Source organism: Cetorhinus maximus, chromosome 10, assembly GCF_964194155.1.
Source record: "Cetorhinus maximus chromosome 10, sCetMax3.hap1.1, whole genome shotgun sequence".
Taxonomy (NCBI): Eukaryota; Metazoa; Chordata; class Chondrichthyes; order Lamniformes; family Cetorhinidae; genus Cetorhinus; species Cetorhinus maximus.
This window is the reverse complement of record NC_135888.1, coordinates 85,096,351-85,112,099: the sequence shown is the minus strand read 5'-3', so window position 1 is coordinate 85,112,099 and position 15,749 is coordinate 85,096,351. Positions and strand designations below refer to the sequence as shown.

The window sequence follows — 15,749 nt, the reverse complement described above, 5'->3', positions numbered from 1 at the left end:
CTAAAACATTAACCTTTTTCTGTTTCATTAGCTAGCTTTCCTTTATTTTTAGTTCTTTCATTTTAGATATCCAACATTTTGTTTTTTAATTTTTATCCACATATATCATGTGGCAGTCCTTGAACCTGTAGCTAGATCAATGAATCTTCTCATAAGTTTTGAATCCCAGACAGTCAGAAATTTAGCAAACTTGGCAAAGTAAGTTGGCAAACTGATTAGTGAATGTTTCAATTAAGTCTTAGGTAATAGTGTTTTTAAGTTTGTGCATCTATAAATAAACAGCCACATCACATTTATGAATTGATTCAGCACTGCTCTTTTGTAAGATATTGACCAGAAATTTACATCCTGCGGGCGACCTGGACCTGAACAGGCGTAAAATCACACAAGCTGACTTCAGGCAAGCGTCCCGATGTCATTGCGCACTCGTGCAATATTTCACTTGGTGGGTGCGCGCAAAAGTCTGAAGAGCTCCTGCTGACAATTAAGCGGGCAATTAAGCTCATTAACGGCCCAATTGTAAGCGATTTTTCATGGCCCATCTAACCTTACAGTTGGCGGATGGGCCAGGCGAGCTTTACATTTTTGATGAAACCTCATCCAAGAGTGGGATGAAATCTCCATTAGGATTTAAAATAAAAAGAAATATCCAGGGATATTTTTTTATGAGGTATGTTTTCAGGTGCTTGATTGTGCTGCATGGACATTTTTTGCAGCATTTTTGTGCTTTCTTTTATTATTTGAAGGTCTGCAGCTCCCTGAGGCATCCATCTGCCTTCAGTGAGCTCACTGGAAGCGCTCGTCAGCACCCGCAGTGACATCGGTTCCCGCCCTCTTCCTGCCCCCACCAACAGTGCTGAGCCTTTCCCTGGGTGCGTTTCATGCTGGCTGGTCGTTTTATTGGCCACCCAGCGTGAAATTACGGTCAGGGGACAGTTTCCCGTCCACTCCTGCGCACGCCCAACAAGTGCAAAATTCAAGCCATTGTTGGGAATCAGTTATACAACATGCATTTGTAGAGTCCCACTCACTGGCTTCTAAATGCAGGTTAAATTTTAATGGAAAATGATTGGGAGTGCATGTGTTCTGCTGCATTGAAACAATTCAAAAATGTTTTATACTGCAGCTAGTGTTTCTACGTCTTGGTGGTAGTTTTGTACCTGTTACATTTGTAGCGCCAACAATTATATCACCTATCAAATTCCTGTATTACACTTATACAGTGTTATGCATTGGGCAAAAGTGTTAGTGTAATTTGTACATTGTATGTTTATTAACTAACCTGTGCTTTTTTAATACTAAATTGTGGTAAGCTTGGGCTTAATATATAGTCCTTAAGTGAATTCAGTGGGTGGCACAGGGCAGATTGCACTGAAAATCTTCTGTCTGTTGGATCCACATTAAACCTGCTTTACCTGAACTTAAATAGTTAGAGAGCAGTGATTTCCCCCTCCTCAGATATTTAAAAATGTCTAACTATTGGGAGAAAGCTCTGAAGGGATTGTATCCAGGGTTGCAGAATTCTCTCCAAAGTAGGGCAGTTAATTTCCAACCAAGCAGAATCCAAACAACCTAAATGTGATTCTGCCTGGCTGGAATACAGACTGTAACGACATATCTAAGTGCTGTATAAATGCACCCTTAATTTCGTTCCCAGTATATTTACAGCATTAGCTTCCAATTTACAGGTATGTTCAAGAAGACACAAATAGCTGATGTGAAGAATGTAGACATCATACTTGGCAGAGTTGTGAAAGTTTGGGTTAAAATGCAGTTAGAGAAGAATTTGTTTTCAACTTATGCTAACCTGAAAGTATTTCATATTGTTGGGGTAAAAAGTAGAAAATGTGTTCTGTTACTCATCACTAATAACACCATGTGAAATGTAAAAGCTTTGGTGTACAGTATAAAAAAAAGACTGGTGTGAAAATAGTAAATGCACTAATTGCAGAGTTAGGTGGTTTCTTATGACGCTATGGGCAGAATATTACACTCGGCGTGAGGGCATGCGCCCGACACTCCCAAGCGTAAAATGACGCGCGATGAAGTCGGGCGTGCATCCCAATGTCATCGCGCAGTCTCACGATATTTCGTTCAGTTGGTGTGTGCTGGAGTCAGCTGATAATTAAAAGGCCTATTAAGGCCATTAACAATGTAATTAAATTCAAATTTACACTGCCCGTCCAACCTAATGGTTGGCGGGCAGGCGAAAAGGAGGCCGTTACATTTTTTAGGCAACCTCATCCACGAGCAGGATGAGGTTTCCTAAAGCAAATAAAAATAAAATAAAAACTTTATTTTTGAATTAAAAACATGTCCATGAGGGGACATGTTTTATTAAATTTTAATTCTCTTCATTTTATTTTACACAGCTCTTCAGTGTCCCTGAAGCAGCTTCGTGCCTCAGGGAGATTGAAGTACTCTTTCTTGCGCATGCGCTAACTGTGCGCTAGGCCCGGCACTCTTTCTCTCCACCCCCCCATCCACACAGGTAGTGCTCAGCACTGCCATTCGTAATCCACGAAGGGCGGGCCTCAATTGGCCCGCCCATGTGAAATTATGGTGCGGAGCTGATCGCGGATGGTGGTCAGGGTAGATCGACTTCTCGACCAACCCCCGCCAAGGGCAAAATCCTGCCCAGGTTTCCTATGAAAGCATTAAATGTTCCCATATTCCCTCTGAAGCTTTTTATATCGTATTATCTTAGTCCAAAGAGAGTTCTGATGATGCTTGTCTCAGTAAGCCCCCAGATTGCAGGTAAATGCATTGAGTGTGCAGCTAAACTCAGATCAACATTGTGCTTTTATTTTGTTTGAACGTCAGTGCATTTCAGTATTGTTGGCAGTTCTTGTGCTTTTCAGTCTGTAAACTGTTTGTTAATCCTTGAAAAAATTGGCAGAGATTAAAGGGTCTGAAGTTTGCCTTCATTGTTGTAACAGGATCTGTAAGATCTTAATGGCTGGTTGGCTGGTTTTTTTCTGTGCTGCATTGTTTTTATTAAAACATTACTGGGGCCCATGAGAGACGTTCTTGTCATTCACAGACATATTGCTGGAATTATCTTTAAAGAAATTCACCTGAAGTATAAAATTTATATATTGCAGATTAAAGCCTAGACTGGTTGCCTTGTCAAATTGTCAGTCTTGGTGTTGAGTTTTATCCATTTTCAGCTATGTTCAGACGCAGTTCCATGTTTGAGAGCGATGAAGAATATTCTTTAGTATAATGCTCTGTCGTCTTCATGCTAATTTCATAGCATCATTGACAGTGCTTAGGAGTGGTTCTGTGTATGAAGGGAGACTATATCGGCTACCTGTAATTTGTGTACCCATATACTGGGCATCGTATCGATGGCTAGGTCAGCATTAATTGCCCGTCCCTAATTGCCTTGAGAAGGTAGTAGTGGTGAGCCACCATCTTGAACCACTGTAGTCCATATGATATGAGTACAACCACAGTGCTGTTAAGTAGAGAGTTCCAGGATTTTGACCCAGTAACAGTGGTAATATAGTACCGAGTTAGGATGTTATGTGGCTTAGAGGAGAACTTGCAGGTGGTGGTGTGTCCATGCATCTACTGCATTTGGTAAAGGTTGTGGATTTGGAAGGTACAATGCATCTTGTAGATGGTACAAAAACAGAATTACCTGGAAAAACTCAGCAGGTCTGGCAGCATCGGTGGAGAAGAAAAGAGTTGACGTTTCGAGTCCAACATGACCCTTCAACAGAACATACTGTTGGTACATACTGTTGCCACTGAGTGTCAATGATGGAGGGAGTGAATGTTTGTGGATGGAGTGCCAATCAAGCGGCTGCTTTGTCCTGGATGATGTTGAGCTTCCTGAGTGCTGTTGGAGCTACACTCATCCAGGCAAGTGGAGAGTATTCTATCACACTCCTGACTTGTGCCTTGCAGATGGCGGACAGGCTTTGGGGAGTCAGGAAGTGAGTTACTCACTGCAGAATCCCCAGCTCCTGACCTGCTCTGGTAGCCACAGTATTTATATGGCTTGTCCAGTTCAGTTTCTGGTTCATGGTAGCCCCCAGGATGTTGATAATGGGGGATTCAGCAATGGTACATGTCATTGAATGTCAAGGGGAAATAGTTAGATTCTGTCTTGTTGGAGATAGTCATTGCCTGGCACTTGTGTGGTGTGAATGTTATTTACCACTTATGAGCCCAAGCCTGAATATTGTCCAGATCTTGCTGCAAATGGTCACGCACTACTTCAGTATCAGAGGAGTCATGAATGGTGCTGAACATTGTGCAATCATCAATGAACATCCCCACACCTGACCTTATGATGAGCAGCTGAAGATAGTTGGGCCTAGGACACTACCCTGAGGAGTTCTTGCAGTGATGTCCTGGAACTGAGATGATTGACCTCCAACAATCACAACCACCTTCCTTTGTGCTAGGTATAACTCCAACCAGTGGAGAGTTTTCCCCGAATCCCATTGACTCCAGTTTTGCTGGTGCCTCTTGACGACACACTCGGTCAAGGGCAGACACTTTCACCTCACCTCTTGAATTGAACTCTTTTGTTCATGTTTGGACCACGGCTATAACAAGGTCAAGAGCTGTGAAGTAGCCTTGGTCACACTCAAACTGAGCAGGTTATTGCTGAGTAAGTGCCTCTTAATAGCACTGTCGATGACCCCTTTTATCATTTTGCTGATGTTCGAGAGTAGATTAATGGGGTAGTAATTGGCTCGGTTTGATTTCTGCTGCTTCTTGCAATCAGGACATACCTGGGAAATTTTCCACATTGCCGGGTAGATGCCAGTGTTGCAGCTGTATTGGAGCAACAAGGGGCTTGGCTAGTTCTGGAGCACGTCTTTAGCACCATTGCCTGAATGTTGTTAAGACTCATAACCTTTGCAGTATCCATGGTGCAAAAAAGTGAAACCCAGTGTTTTATTAATGGAAACAGATGCTTCCTTGTTTTGATATAAGGAGAAGGCCTGATAAAGATTCAATCCATAAAAGCATCTCTTCTTGTAATAACTTGAAATTTGAATTGACCAAGGTGTAGATTAAGTGGTATCTTAGTTTATACAGAACTAGCCCTGATTCTGTTTTTGATGTTTCTCCAAAATGCAGTGTTAATATAATTATTCTGATCTACGTTTTTGTTTGGTTTACAAGTGTTCAATTCCTATTCACTCATATAAATTCATTTTTTGCCAGATATTCCTAAACCCAGGCCCAGGCAATCTGTCAAGCGGAAACGAACAGCGGATAAATCCACAAGTACTAGTGATCCTGTCATCGAGGATGACCATGTCCAGGTGAAATATCAGATTTCTAGAGCAACTTCTTTTAATATTGCTATTAATTTGGTGGGAAAAATTAAAATTGAAGGATCACTCACTGCAAATTCTTTTAAGTAAACTGCTCAGTTTAATAAATCATTATCATTGGTATTTTTTTTTGGTTGTGCAGTTATAAGAAGAATTCCCAAGTCGTCTTTTTTTTTATAGTTTTCTTTCCTTTTTTTGCAGTCTTCACAGCTTATCATGCATTGTCTCCTTGCTGGGTTTCTATGAGTGCCCTCTGGCAATATGGCTAAGAAGCCATTTTTCATGTGTGAGCCTTAAAATGAGTCTCAGCAGGTTATGTGATCACTTAGGACATGACAGCTCCTCACCAGCTAGCATGCACGCTTTCAACAGGAGGTGCTGGGTGATAAAAAAAAGAGACACAATTTTTTTCTCCCTTTTTTCTCCTTGTACCCAGGACAAGGAAAGCAACCTTAGCACCTGTGCCATCGCTTTGGAAGATGTTGGTTGATTCAGCACAGACCTGAAATCTTCCAAGATTGGATAGCTCAGCTTCTCCTTCAGCTGTTGGACAAGCTATATGTTGTCCAAACTCCAAACTGACATTTTATTTTGTAGTCTATGGCATGCATGGCCTCCAGAGCTTATAGCAATTGCTTTAAAAAATAAAATTACATTTTTAATTTTAAAAAATGTTCCCTTATTGCCCTCTAAATAATTAACTTGCACGATGTATTATTACAGGTTCTTAATCTGAAGTCCAAAAATTTGGTTGGAATTACACTTACAAATTGTGGAATTACAGATTTGGTACTCAGAGATTGTCCCAAAATGATGTTTATCCATGGTAAGTGCTTGAATCGTTTTTGGCATGTTCATCATATCAACGCATTAGGAACATCTTGTATAAAATGTCTTTAACGTAGTGAAAAACTTGATGGGTGTTATTCACTGGCCAGAAGTGGGAAAGCAACTGAAAGCATGATTGACAGACATTCAATGTACAAAAGTTTCAAGCAACTGCAGGCAACTTCAGAATGGCTGACAACATTGTAGAATTGTTGAATGGCTGACAACATTGTAGAATTGTTGAACAGTAATTAAATGAAAACTGTAAATATCATTATCACTCAGTCAATATCATGGTAATTCCTACCTAACAGCCTTGTCGGATTACTCTATTTAGGGTGAGATTTTAATTTATTCAAAGCCCCAACCACTTGCACAGACTTAAGTTCGGGCCCATGGTATTTACAGGACAGAAACAGGCCATTCAGCATAACAGGCCTCTACTTAACACGAGCCGCCTTCTACATTACTTCATCTCATCCTATCAACATACCTTTCTATTTCCTTCTTCCTCATGCACCTGTTTGCCTTCCCCATGAATGCATCTATGCAATTCATCTCAACTACCATGTGACAAGTTCCACATTCTAATCACTGAGTAAAGAAGTTTCTCCTGAATCCCTTATTGAATGTATTATGAGACCACATGAATTGCAGATGTTTAAGAATACCCAACACCATCTTCTCAAGGTCTCTTGGGCAATCTCACTATTGATATCCAAATTCCAAGAATGAAGTTTGAAATCTCGTAGGGACGATCCTGGTCTCTGCTCAGGCAGCATAGAGGACCTACAACCGCGTTCTAATTTGTTGTGGTGCTGCACTTCCCATCTTGAAAATTTGAATCTTAAGTTAGATTGTTTTTTTCTAAACATGTATACAAGACAGGGAAAATGCAATGGCCTGCTCTAAGAATTTAAGTTATATAGAGTCACCTGTCAAGTCTGCTACAGAGACTTGAGCACGTTATCTAGGCTGACACTTCAGTATCGTACTGAACTATCTTTTGGCGGAGATGTTAAACCAAAGTCCCAACTCCATTCCCACCACTTTTCTGGGTTGAAGCAGATTGTTTGCAACCTCTTTGACCCCAAGCTGAACTACTTATCCCCATCTTCTCCATCACACATTGTCTGCTTCCATTTATGAAACATGACCTGCTTCTCCCTTCTCTTGCGCTTCTTCCTCATTCCTTCCCCACCATCCTCCAAATTCAACTATCTGTTAGGGCAGCCTCCCAGCTTCTTCCTTCTGCAAGCCTCAGATCATCCAAATCTCTACTGCTGATATCCCATTCCCTATCTTTCTCAGTCTGCACTGGTTCCCAGACCCCCAACATGCAATTTAAGATTCTCATCCTCATGTTTCAATTGGGGACGATAGCATAATCACTGTGTTACTAGAATGGTAATCCAGATGCCTGGACAAATCTGGAGATGAGTTTAAATCCCACCTTGGCAGTGGGTGAATTTAAATTCAATTAATTAAAAAAAATCTGGAGTACAAAGCTAGTATCAGTAATAGTGAGCAGATTGTTAAAAACGTACTTTAGAGAGGAAATGTGCCATTCTTACTTGGACTGGCCTATAGGTGACTCCAGACTCACAGCAATGTAACTAAACTCTTACCTACCTTCCAAAATGGTCTAGCAAGCCACTCAATTATATCAAACACTAACAGAAAATTCTTTTTTTTTTAAATTCATTCACGGGATCAACCTAGGCACGAACACAATAAAGGCACAGGCAGCCCAGTCAAACTTGCAAAACCCTAACTCACTAATCCTCAGTAACATTTAGGGACTTGTCAGCAACAGCCTGACATAGGTATACTTGCAGCATCATACTTTTCAGCAAGCGTCCTTCTGTCATCATCCCTGAGTGTGTCCTCTACCATGACAGGTGATGACACAGTGGTATACAGTTGGGAGGGAGTGGCCCTAGAAGTCCTTAACATTGACTTGGACCCTGTGAAGTCTCATGGCATCAGGCAAAACATGGGCAAGGAAACCTGATTACCATCTACCACCCTCTCTCTGCTAATGAATCAGTGCTCCTCCATGTTGAATCAGTATTGGGAAGAAGCACTGAGGGTAACAAGGGTACAGCATGTACTCTTAATGGGGGGCCTTCAGTATCCATCACTAACAGTGGCTCAGTAGCACCATTGTGGCAGGTGGTGATCAAACAAACACAAGAAAACCTACTTGTCCTTGTCCTCACCAATCTACAGTCAACAACTGCATCTGTCCGTGACATATTGGTATGAATGACCACCACACATCCTTGTGAAGACAAAGTCCTGTCTTCACACTGAGTATACTCTCCATCGTGTTGTGTGGCATTTTTGTCGTACTAAATGGAAAACGTGGAACAGATCTATCAGCTCAAAACCAGTCATTCAAGAGATGCTGTGGATCATTAGCAGCAACACAATCCGTGTTGTCATGTACTGGCATATCCCTCACTCTATCATCAAACTAAAGGTTCCATGAAGAGTGTAGAAGAGCATAAGAGGATTAGCACCTAGAACCCAAAAATGAGATGCCAACCAGGTGAAGTTGCAACACAGGACTTGCATGCATGCTTAACAGCAGGAGCAGCATGCAATAGACAGAGCTAGGCAAGCATACAATGAGTGGATCAGATCAAAGCTCTGCAGTTCTGCCACAACCAGAGGGTGGTGGTGGCTCCATGAGCATTCCGATTCTCAATGTCGGGGAAGCCCTGCAAATAACTGCAGAAGATATAGCTGAAGTATTTGCAACCATCTTCCAGCAAAAGTACCAAGTGGATGATCCATTTTGGCTTCTCCTGAAAGCCCCACTATCACAGAAGCTGGTTTTCAGATAATTTGATTCGCTTCATGTGATATCAAGAAATGGTTGAGTGCAGTAGACACATTGAAGGCTTTGGACTCTGACGACATCGCAATTGTAACGCTGAAGACTTATGCTCGAGAACTAACCCTGCCTCTAACCAAGTTGTTCCAGTACAGTTACAACACTGGCATTACACACCAAAGTGGAAAATTGATCAGGCATGTCCTATCCACAAAAAGCAAGAAATCTATTCATCCATTTACTGCTTCAGTGTACTGTCAGTCATCAGCAAAGTGATGGAAATTGGTATCTACAGCATTGTCAAGCAACATTCACTACTAAAGCTGCTCACCAATGCTCAGTTTAGGTTCTGCTAGGATCACTTGGCTTCAGACCTCAGTACAGTCTTGGTTCAAACATTCACAAAAGAGCTGAATTCCAAAGGTGAGGTGAGAATGATTGCCCTTGACATCGAGGCAGCATTTGACTGAACGTAGCATCAAGGAGCCCTAATAAAGTTGAAGCCAATGGGAAACCTGACCACTGGGTGGAGTCATATTTAGCACAAACGAAGGCCAGCTATTTCAGCCCCTGGAGTGCTTCAGGAGTTTCCCAGGTCAGTGTTCTAGGTGTGACCATCTTCAGCTGCTTCATTAATGACCTTCCCTACAACTTAAGATCACCTGTGGGAATGTTTGGTAATGATTACACAGTATTCAGTGCAATTCACTACTCCTCAGGTAATGGAACAACCCATGTCCATATGAAAGACCTGGGCAACATTCAGGCTTGGTCTGATAAATGGCAAGTAGCATTCACACCACCCAAGTGCCAGGCAATGACCATCTCCAACAAGAGTGAATCTAACCATCTCCCTGTAATATTCAACGGCATTACCATTGCGGAACCCTCCACCAAGCATCCTGGGGTGGCCTTTAATCATAAACTTCACTGGACCAACCATTTGAACACTCTGATTACATTAAGAGATCAGAGGCTGGGAATTCTGCAACACGTAACTTGCCTCTTGTCTCCCTAAAGCTTTTCCACTATCAACAAGGTACAAGTCAGCAGTGTAATGGAACATTCTGTACTTGCCTGAATGCGTGCAGCTGCAACAGCACTAAGCCTGGTTGATTCACACCACCTTAAACATCACTCCCTCCAGTACTGGCACACAGTACTGGTGCAGTCTGTACCATCTACAAGATGCACTACAGCAACTTTTCTAGGCTTCTTTGGCAGCACCTCCCAAAATGTGACCTCTGCTACCTAGAAGGACAGAGGCAGTGGGTGCATGCGAACACCACTACCTGCAAGTCACTTCAAGTAGTACACCATCCTGATTTGGAAATCTATTTCCATTCCCCCACTGGGTCAAAATTCTGGAACTCCCTACTGAACAGCATTGCGATATTATGGATAGGCAGTAAATGCTGGCCTTGCCAGTGAGGCCCACATACCATGAATTAATAAAAAAACAATATCTATTCATGGTTTTGGCCCTCTTTAATTCTTTAATCTCCTCCATCCACCAACTCCTGGACTCTTCATTCCTCCAATTCTGGCTTCTGTGTATTTGGTGGCTGTGCCTTCAGTCATGTCCCACACTCATGAATTGCCCCCTAGCCGCTTCTGCCTCACCAGCTCCCTTCTTCCTTTAAGGTCGTCCTTAAGCCCACCTCCTCCACAAAGTTTTAGTATCTACTTTAGCTTCACAGTCAGTTTTATCTCATTAGGCCTCAGTGACATGTCTTGGGAGATTGTTATTTTTGCTGTTAAATGCAAGTTAATGAAGATTGAAGTTGATGAAAGTAAGATTTTCACAAGTTACTGTTGCTGCACTTGGATTTGTGAAGAAACTAAAATTTGATTTTTGGTGAAAATATATCATATTCTTAAGGTTTCATTGCAATAATGTTAGATAAATAGTGCCCCACTGCAGAAGAATTCTCTGAACTAAAAATGTAATGTGTACTGAATTAAGCTATGCTTTTGTGCTCACTTTCTTTTCATCTTGTTTGAATAGTTAATTTATTTCCATCTATTCCATAAATCCTTTAGCCAGCAGGTGGGATTGAATAAGTAAATGCTGGTGGTTGTTTTTTTTTAAGCTACTCGATGCAGGGTACTAAAGCACCTAAAGGTGGAGAATGCACCAATTGTAAACCGATTTGACTATGTACAGTGTCGGAAGCTCAACATTGAACAAGTTCTGGACCAGATTTTACAAATGCCTCCTGAAAGAAACCGAATCATTTATCTCCGACCAATGCAGCAGGTGAATGAATGTAGCTATTTTAAATGCAATTAACTTTCATTTTAAGGTCCATAAAGTTATCTTTCATTTCCATGATATTTCAGTAGATTCTTAATAGTTAATTTTATAAGTGGCATTAACTTGTGTATATACCATTCTAAGGTAATGTGTTCCAGATTTTCATGTAGGAATAAATTGTGTTTAATTTTAGTTGGTGATATGGTCTGTTTGCCAAACCATTGCTTCTCTGGTAATGTTTCACACAGATTCAATTTGTGAAATGAGAGCTCTCCCATTCAGTGATACTTGTAAACCTGTGTGTATTTTACATTTATATAGCATATATGTGTGTTTTACAACTTGTCTATGATGATGCAATGTTTTTATTAGCAATGATGAAGTCTGGGAACTGAAAACTTTCCTGTGTTGTTTTCTTTGCCCTACTTCTAGCTAGGAAGTGTTGTCATGGTGCTAAGGTATTGAGACAAACTGAGTCTATCATGCCTGTGTCATCCCTTTAGATGAGCTTTTCAGTTAGTTCCAATCCCTGCTCTTTCCCCATAGACCTCATTTTTTCCTTTTCAATGCAGCAAATATGAACCTGTTAATTAATTTGTATAAATTCTTAAGTGTTTAATTTTTTAAAAACAGCTGCTGTATTCCAGTAAGTCTCGGTGGGTCACCTTTGAAACTTAATTGGACCAGCCGTATAAATACTGTGGCTGTAGATTAAGGGGGATGGTATTTTGTGGTATGTGACTCACCTGACTTCCCACCACCCACTAGACACAAGTCAGGAGTATGATGAAATGAGTGAAGCTCCAACGAGACCTTGAAGTTTGACACCAGGACTAACCAACCTACTTGATTGGCATCCCTTCCACCACCTTAAATATTCACCATTCCATCACTGGTGCACCATGGCTGCAGTGTATGCCATCTATAAGATGAACTGCAACAACTCGCCAATGTTTCTTCACTTCCCAAACTGCAATCTGCTGTCTAGAAGGATAAGAGCAGTGGGTGCATGGAAACACCACCTAGATATACCCCTCCATGTTATACAGCACCCTGACTTGGAAATATATTGTCATCCTTTCATCATTGCTGTCCATAACTCCCTAACCAACAGCAGTTTGGTGCTACCTTCACCACACAGATTGCAACAGTTCAAATGATGGCTAACCACCATCCTCTCAAGGGCAATTACTGATGGGAAATAAATGCTGGCCTTGCTAATTATGCTGACATTCTGTGAATGAACACATTAAGAAAGCAAAATACAGAAGCTGCTGGAAACCTGACACAAAATTAGAATATTATTGAAAATACCCTGTAGACCAGGGCAGCATTTGCTTGACACTGCTAAGTGTTTCCAGCAATGTTGATTTTTAATGCTGAATTCTTAGTGGATTCAAAATACTTCAGCTAATAAATTAAACATTTTCATTGTTTTATTAACCTATAGAAATGTAAATTTTGTCAAAATTAGGGTTAAAGATCATTTTCCCCTTTCCACAGACTTCAACAGCAGGTGTCATCCCTTCCCTTTATCATTGCTCAAGAAATCCTAACATAATAAACTTATCAGAAAATAAAATGAGAAGAAAAATTTTCCTTTTCATAAATCGAATGTATCCACTTCATAAGAGAGAAACTATAAACTACACTCATGGATTTATTATTGAAAATTGTGTTAGACATACAATTTTAATTACTTTTCATATCATTGCAGATTGATACTTTAAAATTGGAACGGAAGATATTTAGTGGACCATACCCCTACCATATCTGTATTATTCATGAGTTTAGCAACCCACCAAATGTGCGAAATAAGGTTCGCATTCGTAGTTGGATGGACACAATAGCAAATATTAATCAGTAAGTAATTTCTGTTATACAAAGTTGAGATTATTTCAATGAAATCATAGAAGTTACAATTAAAAAAGCATTCTTGTATTATTATTCTTACATTGCTTGAGCTGAGTGAACTGGGGACAGAGTGTGGGTTTCTTCAAACAGAAATTTGTTGAGTGGGGAAGAAGCAATATAGAAATTGTTTGTTACATTTAAGATTAATTTTTAGCTTGAAACAACTGTAGCCAGTTGGCAGTTCACTGTCAGTCAGCTGTAAGTAGGTCACTGACCAGGTGTTAATAAGAAACTGGTTGAAGGCTTACTGACCAGTTGAAATTGGTTTGTGTCCAAAAAGTATGCAAAAAGGCATGTCATCTTGTGCCGCTGACACAGCTGTGAGCAGGTAACTGAGTGAAAACTTTTTAAAAATGGGCATTTGGTGAAGGTGCGAATTCAGTGCAGAAGAGAAAAGATTTGCTAGGTAAACCAGCTGAGGAACCTTCTCTCCATCATAAGGTTAGAAGTAGGAATGTTCGCTGATGAATGGACTCTGTTCAGTTACACAGGGCAGGATTTTGTGTCCTGCGGGCGGGTGCGTGCCCAACCAGATTAATTTTTGGAATTAATGTTTTCTTTTTAAATGGTTATGGTGGAAAAAAATTAGGTTTCAGATAAAGAGATCCCCGGGATCTGATGGTTTGCACCTCAGGATATTAAAAGAAATAGGTGGAAATATTGCAAATGTGTTGGTCACAATTTTCCAAGCTTGCTCGATTCAAAAGTTGTGCCTTTGGATTGGAAATATGCAAATATCGCTTATTTGAGGGGATAGATGGAGAAACCAGAAAACTACTGATCTCAGTTTAGCGTCCATTGTGAGGAAATTACTGGAATCTATCATTGGAGAAAAAAACAACAGCACTTGGCCAAGTAAGTATAAGCTGGATCATGGATTTGTGATAGGTAGGACATTCTAAGTCATCTAGCTGATTATTTTGTTGAAGAGGTCACTAATGGATATTGTCCATATGGATCCGCGGAAGGCATTTTACTCGAGACTTTCAAGAGAAAAATGGAGCACATGGAATTGAAAGCAATTTAGTTACATGGGTTGGACGTTGAGGTAGTTAGCTGGTGAGATGCAGTAAATGGCATTCCCCAGGGATCCATATTGGGACTTCAGCATGTCACCATATGTATTAATGACTTGAAAGAAAAACTAGAAAGTTAAACATACAAATGTGCAGATGCCCCCAACAATTGAAGTATAGTGAATTGCATAGATGGGAACAGGGAGTTGTTAAGGGCTGAATAATACGGTTGCTTGCCAACGGCTGGTTCCGCACCCAGAAATCTGCAGCGTTCAGACTTCTGGGCCTGCCATCAGTGCATGCTCGATAATGCGCTATTATCGCAAATTAGCGGTAGGGGCAGCTTATGGATCATCATCGCACCTAAAGAGTGCTGGAGGGCAGGATGTCCAGTCTTGTAAGCTGCAGACACCTTGAACAAGGTAATGGTCAACATTTTAATGTGCCCCTGGCACGGGACAATGTCAGGTGACCCATCAGATTATCAATCGGGCGCATCTACTATACATAGTAATGATTTGTGCACCTTCCAGTCTGGTCAGGTAAGTCAATTTAATTTTTAACTAAACTAAAAGGAAAATACGACGGATGCTGGAAATCTGAAATTAAAACGCTGGAAAAACTCAGCAGGTCTGGCAGTATCTTTCGAGAGAGAAACAGAGTTAACGTTTTAAGTCTGCATGACTCTTCAGAGCTGAAGAGAGGGAGAAATGTGATGAATTTTATACTGTTGAAGAGAGGGGTTGAAGCAGGTGGAGCAAAATAGAAGATCAGAAGAGATTTGACAAAGATGTCACGGACACAAGACAAAGGAAGTGGTAATGATGGTGTTAAAGACTAAGGAAGGTGCTAATGGTGACATAAAGGTCATATAGCAGAATGTGTTAATAGCAGAAGAAGGGTCAGGGATCTCAAAGCAAAACATAAGAACAAGTTACAGACTGGCCCTGTAGTGGGAGGGTGTTGGGAAAAGAATATCAAAATGGAGGGCTGAGTTCATGGTCTGAAGTTGTTGAACTCAATGTTAAGCTCAGAAGGCTGATAAGTGCCTAATCGGAAGATGAGGTGATGTTCCTGCAGTCCCAAAGCAAACTAGAGGAACAGCACCTCATATTCCGATTAGGCCTTTTACAGCCTTCTGCATTTAGCAATGAGTTTTTTTATTTTTCCCAACCCACTCCCCCCCAGAAGGCCAGTCTGTAACTTGTTCTTATGTTTTGCTTTCAGAGAGCGCTGACCCTTGTTCTGCTATTAACACATTCTGCTATCTGCTCTTTGTGCAACTTTTAGCACCTGCCTTAGCCTTTAACACTGTCATTACCACTCCCTTTGTCTTGTGTCCATGGCATCATTGCCAAATCTCTCCTGAGCTCCCACCTACCCCTTACATTCTATTTTGTTCCACCTGCTCCATCCCATCTTCAACACTAAAACCCATTACATTTCCACCTCTCTTCAGCTCTGAAGAAGAGTCATATGGACTCGAAACGTTAACTCTGTTTCTCCCTCCACAGATGCTGCCAGACCTGCAGAGTTTTTCCAGCATTTTCTATTTCTCTTGTAAATTTTAGCTAATCTCTGCCAACCAT

The 15,749-nt window shown here is 41.0% G+C and overlaps 1 protein-coding gene across 4 annotated transcripts in view; it reads left to right on the top strand.

Moving 5' to 3' along the window:
• Window positions 1-15,749, top strand: part of fbxo38 (F-box protein 38) — an 89,081-nt gene that overhangs the window by 66,349 nt on the left and 6,983 nt on the right. For all 4 annotated transcript variants that reach the window (XM_078550719.1, XM_078550722.1, XM_078550718.1 and 1 more), the window contains 4 exons: window positions 5,191-5,291; window positions 6,027-6,129; window positions 11,067-11,233; window positions 12,948-13,093. In XM_078550719.1, coding sequence (XP_078406845.1) covers window positions 5,191-5,291; window positions 6,027-6,129; window positions 11,067-11,233; window positions 12,948-13,093 — 517 coding nt within the window. The remainder of the gene's footprint in view (window positions 1-5,190; window positions 5,292-6,026; window positions 6,130-11,066; window positions 11,234-12,947; window positions 13,094-15,749) is intronic.